General features: G+C 49.0%; 1 protein-coding gene across 2 annotated transcripts in view; it reads left to right on the top strand.

Annotated features, from left to right (window-relative positions):
• The window catches only part of RICTOR (RPTOR independent companion of MTOR complex 2), a 1,615,046-nt gene that overhangs the window by 689,244 nt on the left and 907,136 nt on the right, over window positions 1-18,666 (top strand). For both annotated transcript variants that reach the window (XM_069627164.1, XM_069627163.1), the window contains exon 18: window positions 9,954-10,055. In XM_069627164.1, coding sequence (XP_069483265.1) covers window positions 9,954-10,055 — 102 coding nt within the window. The remainder of the gene's footprint in view (window positions 1-9,953; window positions 10,056-18,666) is intronic.

The raw sequence follows: 18,666 nt of genomic DNA, 5'->3' as shown, positions 1-18,666 counted from the left end.
TGAGACAAACATAGGTTTGAAACAAGGATGCCCATTTGCGGCAGGCGATTTTATTTAATTTTTATATTAGTGACTTTTATGCTGTTCTTAAAAACACTCTGACTTTTTCTCCTAAACTGGGCTCCTATCATACTCAATATTTACTTTACACAGACAATTTAGTTCTTTTTGATCTGACTCCAATTGGGCTGCAAAGGAAGCTATCCGCCTTATCTCTATTTGCCGAACAAAATAAGATGGTGATAAATGCTAAAAAGTCAAATGTCCTAATATTTAATCATTCTAACAAAAAATCCAAAATTAAATTCACTTGGTATTTGGCTAAGCACCAACTGATGCACGTCACTTCGTATAAATATCTGGGAGTAAACGTTAACTCCCATTTGTCTGAGAAACCCTATAAAGAGGAATTGTATCTCAGAATGAGAATGGTGGCTCTTCAAGTGAAAGCTATACAGAGGAAATATGGTAAATTCTCCTTGTTACCTGCTCGAATCGATTACCTACAAAAAGCTATCCCTATTATCACTTATGGTGCCCAGACCAAATTAGTAGACAAAGAAATTCAGTGGGATGTGTTGGAGGGAATTTACTGGAAAATGATCTTACCTGTTCCGATAAGTACGCCAATTGCTCTTATCCGTTATGAAATGGGACTGATATCCTTAAAGGTTGCTGTGCAGTGGGTATGCTATCCCTGTATAGGAAAATTCAGCTATCCTCGGACCTTTCTAAAAATCTGTTCCCTGTTATAAAAAACTTACTAAAATCCACTATGAATAATCCCTCGTCAAATTGGGAAACATACTGTGACGCCCTCCTAATAGCAGCTGATATTAAACTCGAGTTTTTAATTCAATTTCCAGATAAAGCAAAACTAAAACTTTATAGGTCTGATTGGATCACTACTGGAAATAGATGCTTCGACTATAAGGCATACAAGGCTGGTTCTTTCTTATGTAAATCCCTGAATGTGACCCGTGTATATATCCAACAATTTCCAAACTGATCCTATGCAGATACATTCCTACGTTTCCGTTTTAATTTGTTATCCACTAATTCCCAAAAGGCACTCTATGCTAAGAACTCGACCTTGTCGATAATATGCAGATTCTGTAAATTAGAGAACTGTCATGAGACTATGGGTCATTTAATATCGGAATGTATTAGTTTAGTGGATCTGAGAAATAATTATTTTTTAAAGTTTTTTTAAAGAAAGATCTTTGTTAACAAAAGAACAACTGTGGCACAAGATTTTTGATGCTTCCTCGGTCTCTCTAGTAATTGCAATTGTGAATTTTATTCTAAAATTGAATTTATGATTAATGTCTTTGTTACTATAATCTAGGAGTTTTAACCCATTATGTCAGATGTTTTTATGTTATAGATAGTGATCCATATTGATAAATGTGTGTTTATTTATTTTAAGAGGTTACCGAGGATGTGATTTGATATTGGAAATTGTTGGGTTAATGTATTATAACACTTCATGTCAATGTAGGAGTAGATTGAAAAAGTTGATGTATCAACTAACACAATGTTCAATAAACAAAAAAAAACAAAAAAAGTAAAACCACTGCCACCAGCCATTTCAATAGGAAAGGGTAGCATTTGATTGCTACATGTGTTTTTAGACACATGGGGATACTATGTAACCCCTTCAGCATCCTATTGTAAGATAGTTTCTCCAGCATGGGGTCTGGCATGGATTCACATGCTCATGAATATTCCCCGTCGTCAGGCTGGGAATCCTCGGTAAAGAAAAAACCAGTATCAGTTTCGTTTCTGATCTGTCTTTCGTAGTAATAACCAATCACTGGTCTCTGCGTCATACTGACCACAGCCAATGACTGCCCTCTACCTAAGCACCGCCTCTGGCAGCCATCTTCAGATTTTTACCGCACGTTCATGTGTTGGGATCCTTGTGCTATTGCTCTCGAGCGTTAGTGCTATTTTTTCACGTTTTTTCTCAAAAACTTCGTTTTTTCGGTCAAAAGAGCCTCAAGCTCCACCGACTCTCCATCCGATCAACGGGGACCCGTGTCGGATTCGTCTGCGCCCCTCAAGGGTGAAGATTTCGTCGAGCTACGCTTTTGGAGGACTCCAGAAGTTTCTCAGGCCCGGACATGGCCCAGGAGAAGGGAAGCTCGACACCCGGAAAGCTGTTCAGGATCTGTCCTGGATGCCAGCTGCAGAACGTCTTTAATGAGGACGAACACTCCCTTTGTCTCTACTGCTTACATGAGGACAAGACGCACGTGGAGAAAGACTGTGCGTTTTGCGGCAATATGTCGGAGCGGACCATGAAGGACCGCCATCAACGTCTCGCCAACTGGCTGGAAGGGAAGAGCCCGTCAGGCGAGAAGAAGAGGAAGAAATCCGAGCGGTCTTCTAAGACCTTTGAGGACACCCCGGCGACGGGGGTCCAACACAAGGCCAAGCACCGCGAGTCCGCTGGCACCGGGAGCGCCGAACGGTCGGGCTCTACGGGCGCCAGGCAGGGCGCACCCTCCCCGGCACTTTCAGCCACGAGCCAACGCTCTGGGTCGGGTAAGAGGAAGGGCGAGCACCCGGCGAAGCTCCTGGAGAGGCCCCGGTCGAGCTCGAAGGCCCCATCGGAGGGGGAGCGAGGCAGTGTCCCCCCCCCCCAAGGATAAGGCGGTGAGCGCACCTAAGGTGGTGAAGGCCTTAATCCATCCGGCCAAGCCCTCTATCGATACTGTCGCTGCGGCCCTGGCTCAGCCTGTGGAGGCTACACCAGTGTTGGCGACCTCGGGGCTCAGAGTCTCCCTGCCACCTCGGAGGGAGTCCTCTTTTGTGCCCATCGATAGGACCCCCGTGAAACCCCCGGCGGGGAAGAAAAAGGGGGGGGGGGCAGGGCGTCGTCGTAGATTCGGCCTCAGCTTCAGAGGAAGAGCTGATTGAGGTCTTAAGCCACGGCCTTGGCGTGGAAGAAGACCGGCCTGTCGGGATGGATTCCGACGCAGGTGACGACGTCGAGGGTGCCGACGGGGCTCCTGATCGCCCGTCGGATTCCCCTCTGCCAGTGCCGCAAGACAACTCGGCGGCCATTTTGTTGGCTATACAGTCCTTATGTTCAGAGATAAGGACGAGACTACCGTTGCCGACGGAGGAACCTCTCCCGTCGGGGGATCCTGAACCGGGACCTTCTGGTGCTCCCCCGCCCAAGAAAAGAAGGATTCACCCTCCACCTCCTTTTCAGCCGTCGCGCCCCGTCCAGCCCTCCTCCCTGTCCTCCCGAGGGGATGATACGGGGACTGACACGGCAGCGATGGGTACGGACGACGAGGTATACGACGAGGATCTACCGTCGTCGCCTCCCACCAGGGTTTCTCCTCTCGACGAGATTGGATCGTTCCACTCCATGATCACCAGGGCATCCGAGCTTTTCCAACTCTGCCCTGAGGAGAAGAAAAAGGAAGGATTCCTTTATCAACGGCGCGAGGCCAAGAGGAAGACGGTCCTTGCGGTGCCTCTACTGGACGACATTTGGGATGAGGGCCTCGCCCTCCTCAAGAACCCTTCCACGACGCCGGCTAGAAGAGACCGGTACGAGGAGAAGTACCGGGTCCCGGACGCGGCCCCCCTGTGCCTCCGGGCGCAGCCTACCCCGGACTCCGTCGTCTCCGCGGCGGCCAGGAAGAAAGCGGGGGGGTGCGGCCTCCACGGCGAGGGAAAGAAATTGGACGCTATGGGACGCAGGGTCATCTCGTCTGCGGCAACGACGATTAAAGCGGCCAACGCCTTGGCTATCGTGGCCCGCTACGACAGGGAGCTATGGTACAAACTAGCTCCCCTGCTGGACTTCCTACCGGACGACAAGAGGGTGGGTGCCCTGGAGATCCTACAGGAAGGCGAGGTGGCGTCGGACCACGCCATCACTATTGCGACGGACATCGCCTTAGACATGTGCCTTAGGCGGCGTGGATGGCTCAAGGCTACGGACTGCCGTCAAGACGTACAGACCAGAGTCCTGGACATGCCGTTCGATGGGAACAACCTGTTTGGGAAAACAGTGGACGATTCCCTTCAGGCCATTAAAACGGACACTGAGACGGCCCGGGCCCTTGGGGTTCTGCAGCAACGACGGACGCCCTTTCGGAGCAGCGGAGGCAAGGGCGCCTCCAAAGGTTCCGGCGGCGGTTTCTCCACCTACCGTCAAGCGGCCCGCTCATCGTCGCAGGAGGCCTACAGAGGACGAGGAAAGTCTGGCGGACCCCGCCGTCGTCGCCAAGGAGGTCAAGGCGGCAAAGCCTCGTCGAAACAGGATTGAACCGACCGTGGGGTCGGGCCCCCACCGAAGCACCCTGGTGGGAGGCCGGCTGGCGAGCTTCGTCCGCGTGTGGGAGTCCATCTCCACCGACGGTTGGGTGCTGGACGCCTTAGCCCGGGGCCACGCGCTCGAGTTTCAAAGAAGGTGCCCGCGCGTCCCCCCCGTGGCCAGGAGAGAGCTTCACGTCCCTCAGCTTCTCCTGGAGGTAAAGGTGATGCTCAGGAAGGGCGTCATCGAACTCGTCCCAAAGAGGCTTCGGGGCTCCGGAGTTTACTCGAGATACTTCCTCGTGAAGAAGACGGGAGGATGGCGCCCCATCCTAGACCTGCGACGTCTGAACAAGTTCATCAAGGCGCAGAAGTTTCGGATGGTCACCCTCCAGCACGTCCTGGGGCAGCTGGAGGAAGGAGACTTCCTGTCATCGTTAGATTTGGAGGATGCCTACTTTCACATTCCCATCCTAAAGGGGCACCGAAAATTCCTCAGGTTTGTGGTCCAAGGGCGTCACTACCAGTTCAAAGCCCTCCCCTTCGGACTACGGTCGGCACCCAGGGTATTCACCAAGTGCCTTGCACCGGTGGCGGCGCAGCTGCGCCGAGAGGGGATCCACGTCTAGCCCTACCTGGACGACTGGCTCATCCGAGCCAAGACGAGGGAGCTCGCCGTGGAGCACACGGCAAGGACCGTCCAACTTCTCACGGACCTGGGATTCTCCGTGAACTACGCCAAGTCCCACCTGGTACCTGCGCAAAACGCACTGTTCTGGGAGCGAAGCTCGACACAGTGTCCCTTCTGGCCTCCCCGTCGGAGGAAAGGACCAGGTCCATCCTGGGCAAGGTACAGCGGATGTTGGTTTCCGACGCGGCCAAGGTGAGGTCCATCAAGTCCCTCCTCGGAATGATGTCTTCTTGCATCTACCTCATTCCCATGTGCAGGCTCCGGATACGCCCGTTGCAGGAGTTCCTGGACGCGCGCTGGATCCAGACGACGGGTGGCTTCGAGGAGAGGATCACACTCGACGAGAGTTTCCGCCGAGCGGTCCGGTGGTGGGGCACCCGCGCGCATCTGACGGCGGGCATGGACTTCCAGACCCCAGGCCACCAGGAGACAGTGACCGCGGATGCCTCCTTGGAAGGGTGGGGAGCGCACACCGAAAATCTGCACGCGAGAGGCCTCTGGCTCCCGACGGAGAAGTCCCTCCATATCAACGTACTGGAGCTCTGTGCAGTGTTCTGGGCCCTCAGGTCCTTCCTTCCGTCCCTCAAGGGCAAGGTGGTGAGGATCTTCACCGACAACACCACCACCATGTTTTACATCAGGAAACAGGGCGGAACCAGGTCCCCAGCACTGTCCAAGGAGGCGCAGGACCTGTGGCATTGGGCAGTCGCCCAAAGGATGTTTCTGGTGCCGTTTCATCTGGCAGGGATAAAAAACACCATCGCCGACTCACTCAGCAGGGAGCTGCGCTCGTGCCACGAGTGGGAACTACGGCAGGATCTAGTGGATCGCCTCTTCCGACAGTGGGGCACACCCCAGATCGACCTGTTCGCGACGGCGACAAACTCCAAGTGCCGGAGGTTCGCCATCAGGTTTCCCCAGGCGAGGAGCATGGGCGATGCTTTCTCGTTCCCCTGGGAGGGCCTGTTCCTCTACGCGGTCCCTCCTTTGCCACTGCTAATCCGGCTCGTCAACCAGCTCAAGAGGTCACGGTGCAGGATGATCCTTGTCGCACCTGCGTGGCCGAGGCAGATATGGTTCCCGGACCTTCTGGACTTGTCAGCGTCCCCGCCAATCAAGCTGCCGGTGGACGCGGATCTACTCTCCAGGGAAGGAGGCGCCATCCTCCACCACGACCCGAAATCGCTGAACTTGCAGGCCTGGCTCCTGCAGCGCTAGAGTTAGGAGGATACGACTTACCGGCCGACTGCAGAGAGGTTCTTGCAAAGGCCAGGGCGTCCTCGACTCTTAAATGCTACGGACACAAATGGAAGAGGTTCTCTGTCTGGTGCCACGCACAGAAGATTAACCCTCTACGGATTACGGCTCCCCAGGTACTGCCGTATCTGCTGACGCTGGCCAAAGCTGGACTGGCACACGCGTCCATCAAGATTCATCTTGCTGCGATCTCCCGATACACCAGAACCACGGGCCGGACGTCCCTGTGGTCTCATCGTCTGGTGAAAGAGTTCATGAAGGGACTGTTCAGATCGTTCCCGCCGGTGAAGGCTCCGGCCCCGGCGTGGGAGCTCAACGTGGTGCTGACTAAGCTCATGGGACCTCCGTTCGAGCCTCTGCACTCGGCCCCGTTGAAGTTTCTGTCGTGGAAAACAGCGTTTCTTGTGGCCATCACCTCCGCACGACGGGTGGGAGAGATCCAGGCCCTTTCCTGCAAGGCCCCGTACTTGACTTTTCACGACACGATGGTAGTGCTCAGGACGCACCCCTCCTTCATGCCCAAGGTACCGTCGGACTTTCATCTCAACGAACCCTTGGTGTTGCCTGTGTTCTTCCCGTCGCCTTCGTCGCCGGCTGAGAGACTTTGCACTCGCTGGATGTGGCTAGAGCGCTGAAGTTCTACGTGGACCGCACGAAGTGTTTTCGGAAGACGTCACAACTCTTTGTGAACTTTGGACCTGTCAATCAGGGGAAGGCTCTCTCGAAGGCTTCCATCTCCAGGTGGCTCTCCGGCTGTATCATGTACTGTCATCGGTTGGCAAACCGACCGCTGCCTGGCCGTCCGAGATCCCACTCCACCAGAGCGATCGCAGCTACCACGGCGTTCCTTTCTGGTGTGCCCCTGCTGGACATATGCAGGGCTGCTACGTGGAGGTCGACGCACACCTTCACGAAATTCTACTGCGTCGATCGGGATTCCAGGGAGGAGTCCAGGGTTGGCCAAGCAGTGCTGCGCAACCTGTTCGCCTGAGGTGATCCTGGTGAGGAGGTAAGATGCTTAATGTTGAGTTTGATGTAATGCTTAATGTTGAGCCTTTTCCACCTCCCGTGGTTGTGCATGTGTGTACTGCTATGTATTCTTTATTCATGAGCATGTGAATCCATGCCAGACCCCATGCTGGAGAAGGAACAAGTTACTTACCTGTAACTGTTGTTCTCCAGCATGGGTCTGGCATGGATTCACATGCGAACCCTCCCGCCTACCCCTCTGCGGCTCTTCACTTGGTCATACTGCCACTTCACGTGCTTCCAAATCTGAAGATGGCTGCCAGAGGCGGTGCTTAGGCAGAGGGCAGTCATTGGCTGTGGTCAGTATGACGCAGAGACCAGTGATTGGTTATTACTACGAAAGACAGATCAGAAACGAAACTGATACTGTTTTTTTCTTTACCAAGGTTTCCCAGCCCGACGACGGGGAATATTCATGAGCATGTGAATCCATGCCAGACCCATGCTGGAGAACAACAGTTACAGGTAAGTAACTTGTTCCGTGTACTGGGTCTAGGAATTTGGAAAGACTAGTAAAGTCAATTTCACTTTACATTCTCTGGGAACCAATAGTTTATCCCAGAGAAGGTATTTAAACCTTTGGGAAGTCTAAAAAGACATCCCTGTGTCACTGCACTGAAGGTGCTGTGTAACACACACGAAAAGATGATTCCTATGGATTTACCTAAAACTCTATAATCAAAGAACACAAGAGTAAAACACACATCAAAATACATGAAAGAGTGGGGGAAAAAAGGCTCACACTCTTTCCAGGTAAAATCAAGTCCTCAAAATCCAGCAACGTTGCTGGGTCTCTCTAAGGTGGAGGGAATTAGCACATTTATGAGAATTCTCCCGAACGCCGAACTCTGGTGAGGGGACTCTGTGTTGGGAAAGATTTCTCTTTTCTGCACCTTTCCTTCCATCTTTATGGACCCCCAAACGTGTTGCTTTTTTTGTTGATCCTGACCTGTACTTTGTGCAGTGAAGCCGTAAGCTTAACTACACTGTCTTTTGCTCATCGATTATGAGGAAACTGTCATGTTCTTCGGGCTGTCGGTACTGGGAAACAATGTTTCCCTTAGTCTTGCGACTCTGTTACTACTTTTAGTAACTTTGTATCACTTGTGGTAACTTTTTATCATTGTACAATGCAGTTTACACTGCAGTACAATGGGATACACTTTTTGTTTTCTCCAGTCTAACACTCAGAGGATTTCTGGTTACTCTAGGTGCGCTAAAAGGGTAAGCTGGTGGCAGCAGTGACTTTGTCCCATTTATTGGGACTTTTCGTTTTAGCCTGACCGCGTTTACCGCGTTTGGCTACCAACTGTGGCTAGTGTTCAAACATGGCCGTGCCACATGGTTTTTCGCTTGTCCTTTGGCCATCTTGTTCTTTAGCCTTCTTCCTGGCCTGTGAGACCAGGAAAATCCTTATAAAGGACTTCCATTGCCTGGAAAGCAGAAGCTTTTGGCGGGCTACTGGAGAGCTGTGTGTTTGATGGCTGCAAAGCCCAGAAGCAACTAACAAAGAAGAAATGGCGAAAAAGAAGACTGGGGCCATCTTGGTAAAATGGTCACCCTTGGGTGTTGCACTGTTGCTGAGAAATCAGTCTTCAGATATATTGCACAAAATATGGTATAAAAAGAAACTACTGCCACCGGCCATACATGTTAGTGTAACAAAATGTTACATGAGAAGTGGAATAAGGAGTTATTATGTAACCCCCCTGCATTCCGCATAAGGTGGTGTGTGTTGGACCCACAAAGGAAAAAGGTTAGCAAAACAAAGGTTATCCTACCATCCTTGGGAACTGTAGTTCACAACAGAAAATGTATTTAAACGTTTAGAGGAGTCCACGGTACTCCTCAGTGGCACTGCACAAAGGGTGCTGTGTCACTATATAAAAAGCAGATGCCTATGGAGTTTTCCAGACTCCATTAAAACATAAGGATCACAACATCTTAGTCGGAAGGAAAAGGCATAAGTGGGTGGCAAGAAGGCCCACTCACTCAGGAGCTTAAGATCAAAAAGGTCCCAGATTCGAATAAAGTGCTGGATGTCTCTAGGGTTAAAGGGAATTCGCACATGAGCTGAAAATTCCCCCTAACTCCTATGCACACACATTTAAAATGCTTTAAACATGCTACAAGTACTTGAATTTTTTCCAGCACAATTTCGCCAAAAACCTGTTTACAGTGGGATTTGGAATTGTTAGGGGCACCTTACTTATCTTGACTCATTATTACGTTTATTGTGATTTTATGATGCATTTCTTGATTTAGAAAAGTAGCTTTTCAGTTATGTACTGTGTGGACCTGCCTTGGTGTGCAGATGAGTGTGTAAGCTGTACCATGCAAGCAACTTTCTTGCCTCTTCAGAGTGAAGCTACACTGCTCTGTGATGTTTTTCATTGTGCGCGTTATGTCAAACTTAAGAGAAACATTGCCTAACGTTACTGGCTGGTCTGCTAGTCAAGTCTCACATACTCCCTTCTGACAAAGAACATTTAGAAATTATCGATAGGGCAAGTATGCTGTTTTTCTTTAACCCCTCTCCCCCCACTCGGGTGTAATGCCAGTATCAGTTGTCCATATCCACTCTCTGCAGTTAATTTGAGTGTTTAGGCGCATGGTTCTTACTCCAGATGCTAAACCGGTTTCATTTATTCTTATTGACGCCATGTAAACAAGTATTGTTTTTACACTTTGACAGGATACAGAAGAAGCCCTGGTGACGAATTTAAGGGATTGCCAAGTTCTAAACCATAAGGAAAACCTGCAGTGGAATTGGAATCTTATAGGCACCATACTCAAGGTGAGGTTTCTTTATCCCATAATAAATGTCCGAAGAGCCGCCCCACTCCAAAGCAGCTTTTTTTATCTTCTCAGACTGAATCCCCTTTATCCTTTTGACTAAGTCTTATACTGTAGATAGCCTTACTTATTGCTTATATTTCTGCATTCAGTGCACTGGTGATTTTGCTCTTTTGACAACACTGTTTTTGAGAAGATGTGTTATGGATATATATTGTATCAACATGTTGACACTTTCTGCGCACAAGCTCGGGCAAACATCATTTCAAAGCACTTTATCTGCAAAATTTGCAATACTGATAATTGTGCATGTATAAATACATCTGCAAAACCCTACGATGTAGATATTTTCTCTACTGTTTTCTAGAAGTTTCAAAACCGCTATCTGGGGTAGAACTTAAGCCAATTTGGGAACAGGTCTGTCACAGCTGGAGTTGAAGCTAAGCACTCTCTCTTAAGGATAGCAGGGCGAAGCAGTCAACCTAACATTCGGGAGGAGTAATGCTATGCATTACAGTACTTACAATTAAGATAATTAACAGAAGCCACCCAGATAAGTATAGAAATATAGGTTTATTACGCTGTTAGGTACGTTTTTCTACAGTCCAATTGGTTTTGAATTCTACAAGACCTATCCCGTGGTATCAATGCCCCAACTTCTAATATAGGAATGTACTACCCAAGTTTCGGAGAGTGGCAGAGCAGTCAGGCTTATTTTAGGAGGAGTAATATGAGCTGTAAACCAGTACCAGGAAGTCAAAACATAGAATTGCAAGTGTGTAAGTGTTTCTTTGGATCTATCACAACTAGTGTGTTATATATATATATATATATATATATATATATATATATATATATATATATATATATATATATATATATATATATATATATATATATATATATATATATATATATACACAAGACAGTTATAAACTCAGATATTGTGTTTTAGAATACTAAGGGAATAAAGCAGGTGAGTGCATTGTTATATACTTTTCTTATCCACGCACGGAGTAACCAGTTAAGGTCAGTAAAAGTACTTATTTTAAATCAACTCTGCAGTAGGTAAGTTCAAGAATATAAAAAGCAACAATCACTGGTAAGCAGCTCTTATGTGGCTTAGGCAGTCTTTTTCCCTAACAAGAAATAAGGTATTCAGTTTAGGTATTGGGGGGGGAACACGCAATGCCCAAGCCAAGAGGTTCAGAAGATTTACTGATTGGAAAGCAGCAATGCCCAAGTCCATAGGAAAGCCACAATTCTGACGTAAATCTTCTTTAAAAAGTAACAAGTTATTTGGTCTTGGAAAATGTTAGGGAGCTTAGGAGAAGCCTTCCTGGAGGGTCGCAGGCTGTTAGGCCTTGGCGACCGCAAATGGGTGAACACCCAAACAGTAGAAACATGCTCCAAAAGCAAATGAAAAACAAAACGGATTTAGGTAAGTTCCCCCTTGAATGAAGAAGCTGATGCAAATGGACGCCTTCTAGGTGCACGCTGCAAACCTGGTCTCCTAGTCCATGGTGACGAAAGGGGGGGACCCTGGATGGACTCCTGCAGCAGCAGTCGAGAGAGGGACTTGCCAGCACATAAATCTTCTACTTCGGCGTTGGTTTGTGGTTGTGGTGCCTTTTTCTCAGCACCAGTAACTAATGAGAACTACTAGCTACTGGTTGGAATCTTCTTGTTTTCTTGGTCCTGCACTCTGGTAAGGGGACTTTGAGGAGATGATTCATGCTTCTGGAGGTCCACACGGATGTCACCGAATTTACAGCGTGATTAGTCAACTGCAAGGCAATGCACTTCAAGGTGGTCGAGGTACCCCCGGGTATTGGGATTCTGCAGCCCAGGAAGGTTGCAGGACATTATTGAAGAGTGTCTTGAGGCTGGTTATGCCCACCAGCCCAGAGGAAGTAGTTGTCCCTGGTGATTCAAAAACGGTATTAGGGCAGCAGCGGTACTGCTGCAGTTACTGGATGTGCTTCAGGCGTCTCTGGTTGTCGTCTTCGGAGCTGCAGTTGAGGGGTCGACTTAGCCTTCTGTCCCAAAAGCCTTGTCTTTTATGCAGGAACCCAATCATTCAGTCCTATTGACCTATCAATCACTTGGGGGTGGCTATCCTTACAGGAAAGCCAGCCATCCCATTCAAACTGGTCCCAGCCAGGCATACCCTAAAACAAGGCTAGCACAGTTTCAAGCTCCTCTCTCACTTCCTGCCTCTGCAGACAAACTGTAACCTAGGCAGGCTTCACAAAGGGATCCCGCCAAAGGCAAAACTCAAATAGGAACTACCCCCCACCTGGAATGGTAGAAGAAGCGCAAAGATAGAACAAACAAATGAAAAACGGCAATAAAAGACTGGGGCCATTTTGGGAAAATGGTCACCCATGGGTGCTGTACTGCAGCTGTGGAAACAACATGCCAGTAACTAACACAAATGGTAAAAAGGTATCCATGCCACCATCCATTTAGGTTTGTCTGTCACTGTAACTATGAAAGTTACAGGAGCAGTGGGAAAGAAGTTACAATGTTGCCCCTCAGCACTCAACATAAGGCGGGGGTTTGCTGATCCCACAAAAAAAGTTAAGATTAAAGTACCTTACTATCCTTGAGAACAGAAGTTCAAAGGAAAAGTAATAAAGAACAGGAAGGGAAACCCAAAGGACTCCCCAGCAACACTACACATAGGGTGCTTTGTGCTGCAACAATTTATTACAGATACCTGTGGTGAAATACATGGAAGAAATCATGACTTTGTTAAAAGTAAAAAGAATCATAGTAGCAGAAAAATAGGGTAACAATCTCCGACCAATAGAATGAGTGAGTAAAAAGTCCCACTAACTGAGTAGAGTAAAGCAAAAAATTGCTGAAGTCCAGCAATAGTGCTGGGTGTCTGAGATTGAAGGGAATTGGCACAAGAAATAAACATTCTCCCTGACATACACTACTACAAAAACGCACAATGTACACAGTCAAGTAAAAATGACCTTTGTATTTCTGAGGCTAGTAAATATGCTTAGATTCCCATCCATTACATAGGCAGCCATCTGGTCATTGTAGAAGAGTATTTTATCTTAATTTTCGAATTTGTAAAAGGGTTGTTGACAGGGGTACCTGTCACGCTGTCCTTGTCCTGTGTTTATGGGGTACCCATGATCCTACACACGTAGACTGCTTCAGATTGTTTTCAGACATGTGTGTTATGTAGCTGATGTGTGTGGGCATATATATATATTTCTGAGGCTTGTGGAATCTGCTTAGATCACATGCTGTGCATAGGCTGACATCTAGTGGAAGTTGCAGAGTATTAGTTTGTTTTTCAAAACTCGAAAATGGGCGGCGACACAGGGCGTGCCAGTAATACTATCCCTAGTGTGATGTCCACTGTACCCATGATCCCTCACGCATCTAGGACCCTCAGATTGTTTTTTTCCGCCATACTGGTCGGAAGCATTCCGCGGAGTTCCCTGGCGTTAGCCATACTTTGGAAAAATATTGTTATTTCCCCATTTCTCCACCCGAATGTCGAGTCACCGAAATTCAACACTCAACGCCGAACCGGAGAAGAAATCGACCGTTGAGAGCTTCACAACGGAGTGGGTCTAGGAAGGCCTCTGGCCTCAGCCCTACAAGTAGGGAGAGTGGTGGGGTGGACATACTCTACACTCTTATACATTCTTATATATTCCTACACTTACCAGCCCGCTGCCTCAAGGTGCGTATGGAGGGTACCCCTTTCCAATTTTGCCCAAAGTGCAACCGCAAGTATCCATGGGTTGACAGACATGCCACGTGCAATCTCTGCTTGCTAAGGGATCACCCCGAGGCAAATTGCAGAGCGTGTAGTCGGTTTAAACCTAAAACACTAAAAGACCGTTCCACCAAGCGTTGGGCCCACCACGCCAGGCGTCAAGAGGCCATGGCCACGGAGGATGCCTTCAGCGACGGCAGCAACGCCGTACTTTCGGACGGCGAGGACAACACAGCGTCGAAAGACAGCCAGGCGCATTTCCCTGACCTCGGAAGGTCGTCCGGCAGGGTGGCTATGGGGAAGACCCCCGGCGACATAAGCGCAACCCACAGCACTTCCAAACACATGAAGTCCCACCGAGACTCGACGCGCACGTCGAGCTCTCGGAAAGAGGCACATAGGGAACGGTCCGAATCGGCGTCCTCTGGGTGTTCTCGATCTAGATCGCCGCATGACTCCAGGCAATCATCCACTATTGCCAAGATTGCCTCGCTCCCCAAGGTAACCGAGGTTCAATCGTCGGAAGACGAAGCCGACCTCTATCCCCAAACCGCACTCCAGGAGTCGGCGCCAGCAGCCCAAGTAATGCCTATTCCCGGATCCCAACCTACACCGTCGAAGGATAGCGACACCACTACCGAAGCTCGACGCCAGGCGTCGAAAAGCTCTGAAGGCCCAAAAAAGCAGGGTAAACGCTCTTCCAGCCACAGGGAGCGGGGAAAACAGAGGAAGCAGTCTCAGCCTACTTCCACACCTCAAAAACATTCCACTCCACTCAGACAGACAGGTCTCAGACCTCTATTATAGATGAGACAGGGAAACTCCCCCCAGGAAGAGTCATTCCCAGTTCGAGTGGTCTAGTGAAGACATAGATAGGGTCATGTCAAGAATGTCATCATTGGCAGATTTCTATGTCAAAAATCCTGAACATTTTCTCACTTATAACCCCGACAGGTCAGCACCCTCAGGCTCCAAAGATCCAATCCCCCCAAAGTAAAAAGTCCCGGTTTGAAACGGCACAGTCTTCAGATCCCTTCCACATACACCCTTATTCTCATGAACAAGAAGATCCTTCCCTTTGTGAGGATACAGATTTGGGCATGTTGGAAGAACAGACTGGGACGGGCTACTATGGGGACGATGAGGAACAAGAGGAGGAAGAGGATGACCCAGAAACAGGGTAGATTCGCCGGTAGTTAAAGAACCACCGGTTACCGACTCCCCTGTCGACAACCAGCCCCTCCTAAATGAAGTCCTATCTTGAGCAGCAAACCACTTCCACATTGACACCCAGGGTGCTCAAGAGGAAAGAGATTTTGCCGAAGAGTTGGTGGGAGAAAGGAGACCTGTTGCGGAGGCCATCCCTATCCTTAAGTCGATCCAAAGAAGAATAGACCCTTCACTGGTAAACCCCAACCTCACCAGGGCAGTCAACCCCAGGATTGAGAAGCTTTTCAGGGCATACCAATCAGACCCACTGTATATAAGAGGGCATCTGAAACCGGGCTCCCTAGTCGTTACAAACACCCGCAAGAGGCAAGGAACACCCTTGTCATCATCGGAAGCTCCTCCCGACAAGGAGAGCAAGAAAATGTATGGCTTTGGTAGAAAGGTTGCCTCCACTTCCGCCTACCAAGCAGGAATCGCCAACTCCACCACCCTGCTGGCGAGTTATAACTGCCACCAATGGGAGCAAGTCGCGGCACTCATAGATTCCGCCCCAGAACCCCTAACGAGCCAATTGGCACGCGTCTCAGCGGAAGGAAGAGCCGTATCCGGTTGCATTTTAAAGGCAACCTTTGATGCCGCCGATAACGCCGGCAGATTGATAGCAGAGGGTACTGATATCAAGAGACATGCTTGGCTACGGCAGTCTGGATTCAAGGCCGAAACCCAAGCATCATTGTTAGACAAACCGGTGGAGCCAGATCTATTGTTCGGTAAGGCGGTCGAGGATCCACTGAAAAATGCCAAGGACCAGTATGAAATACTTCAGTCCCTAGGTCAACTAACCACTAAGCCCCCAAATCAAAGGGGTAATGCCGGACAAAATTCCCAAAGAGGGTCAAACTATTCCCAGGGCCAGGGTACGCCGTGGAACAATAACAACCAACAGTCTACCCAAGGTTATAGCAGGGGGAATAAAGGTAGAGGCAGCCCCAGTAGAGGTGGCGGCACACCTCACCCAAAACAGTGACGCTCCGCTCAGGGTCCCTTCTTACGCATCCAAAGTAGGAGGACGCATTTCCAACTTCACCCAAGCTTGGGAAGGGATCATATCAGACAGATGGGTGCTGTCCACAGTGTCCGCAGGATACTGCATAGAACTGGTAGAGCTTCCCCGAAACCACCCTCCACGACAAAGAACACATTCTTTGGACCACCAAAGAATCCTCCTTGAGGAGATCGTCAATCTGCTAGCAAAGGACGCGATCAAACTCGTCCCGGGACACGAGGTAAACAAGGGTATTTATTCAACTTACTTCCTTGTACCAAAGAAAGATTTAACAATGCACCCAGTATTTAGATTTACGGCCTGCAAACAAATAGGCCAAGCCCCAAAAATTTAGCATGACAACTCTCCAAGAGGTAATCCCCCTCCTAAAAAAGGAGGACTACATGGCAACATTGGACATGAAAGATGGCTATTTTCATATTTCCATGTTCCCAGCGCACAGAAAGTACTTGCGTTTCAAGGTGGACAGTCGGCACTACCAGTTCAAAGTACTGCCCTTCGGGATAGCTTCAGCTCCAAGGGTATTCACCAAGGTACTGGCGGTGGCGGCAGCACACCTAAGCAGGGAGGCAATCCCGGTGTACCCTTACCTGGACGACTCTCTCATCACGGGGGAAACCCCAGTGATTTGCAGAACAAACATTCAAAGAACGATCGGCCTCCTCTTCGAATTGGGTTTCTCAATAATCGAGAAAAAGTCAAGTCTGGTGCCAAGCACCTCCAAACAGTTCCTAGAAGCTATCCTAGACACACAAGAGAGGTTGACCTTTCCATCAGAGGAAAGAATTCGGAATATACTACTGCAAATTCCTCAATATCAGGCCGGTCGCCAAATAACGGTACGCAAAGCAATGCGTTTGATAGGCATGATGGCGTCATGTATTTACCTGGTCCCCCACGTGCGCCTGCGTCCCTTGCAAAAATGGTTGGTGAAACAGTGGTCTCAGGAAAGTGGTCAGTGGGACGATCTAGTGGTCGTTTCGCCAACACTTGTACAAAGCCTTCACTGGTGGACAAGAGAGAATCTGTCCAACGGGAAACCCTTTTACGACCCTGAGATACAGGCGGTAGTCACAACCGATGCATGCCTAATGGGGTGGGGAGCTCACCATCTCCACCACACGACTCAGGGTCTCTGGTCTCAATCAGTAGCCAATAATCACATCAATCTGCTAGAGCTTCTGGCAGTATTCAAAGCGCTTCAAGCCCTACCTACTGAATCTGTCAGTGCAAATCCGGATGGACAGCACTACAGCCATGTACTACCCGAACAAACAGGGAGGGACTCGTTCGCCAAATCTGTCCAAACCTGCCCAGAAAATTGGATATGGGCACTCAAACGGAACATCTTCCTGTCATCGTAACATGTTCAGGGGATCTCAATTCTCTAGCAGATGCACTAAGCAGAGATCCCCTCCCAAAGGAGCATGAATGATGTCTACACAGAGAAATCGTAGAAGATCTCTTCTCTCAGTGGGGTTTCCCCACCATAGACCTATTCGCCACAAGCGAAAACAGACAATGCCCAAGATTTGCGTCCAGATTCCCACAACCAGACTCCCAGGGGAACCCCCTGTGGATGAACTGGTCAGGGATGTTTGCATACGCTTTTCCACCAACTCCTCTCATCAGGAAGGTTGTCAACAAAATGAACAGAGAATCGATGACGCTCGTCCTAGTTGCTCCCATGTGGGCGGGACAACGGTGGTTCCCACACTTAAGCAGATTAGCGATGTGCGAACCCATCAATCTCCCGGGCTGGTACAACCTACAGTCCCAGCATCAAGGTCAAACAGTACATCCTCTACCCAACTCAATGAACCTAGCAGCATGGCTCCTGAGGTCATAGAGTTTGGACATCTCAATTTACCTCAAAGATGTATGGACATCCTAAAAGAATCTAGGAAGCCGAACACGAGGCACTGCTACTTTGACAAGTGGAAAAGATTTGTGTTCTGGTGCCAGAATAAACAAATCAACCCAGTTGATTGCACACCTTCCACTATTGTTACATACATGCTCCAACTGCTGGATGCAGGACTGGTTTTTAACTCACTGAAGGTGCATCTGGCAGCTCTGTCAGCGTACACCACCTCCCATAACAAGGTGTTGTCGTGGAAAGTTCTAGTGGTAAAGGCCTTCATGGAAGGAGTAAAGAGACTTCACCCTCCTATTTCAAACCCACCACCAGGGTGGGACCTTAATGTGGTGCTATCTAAACTCATGGGCCCCCCATTCGAACCCATGCATAAAAGCAGTCTCAAACGCCTGACTTAAAAGACGGCCTTCTTAGTAGCTATTACATCCATAAGAAGGGTCAGTGAAATTCAGGCTCTCAGTGCAGGATCCTTTCTTTACAGTCCACAAAGATAAACTGGTTTTGCATACACACCCTAGGTTCTCACGTAAGTTATTTCCAAATTCCACGTGAACCAGTCCATCGAGCTTCTGGCTTTCTTCCAAAACCCACAAAGCTCGGCTGAGGTGAAACTACACACCCTAGATGTGCAGAGGGCGGTCCTCTACTATGTAAACAAAACCAGACCGCTGAGGAAAACAGACCAGCCGTTTTTCTCCGTAGCTACAGGCAGAAAGGGGGATCGCGTCTCTAAAGGTGCCATCTCT

Source organism: Ambystoma mexicanum, chromosome 6p (genome assembly GCF_040938575.1).
Source record: "Ambystoma mexicanum isolate Mex_15411 chromosome 6p, UKY_AmexF1_1, whole genome shotgun sequence".
NCBI classification, from domain to species: domain Eukaryota; kingdom Metazoa; phylum Chordata; class Amphibia; order Caudata; family Ambystomatidae; genus Ambystoma; species Ambystoma mexicanum.
Note: the sequence above shows the minus strand (reverse complement) of the source record. Positions and strands in the feature narration are given on the sequence as shown.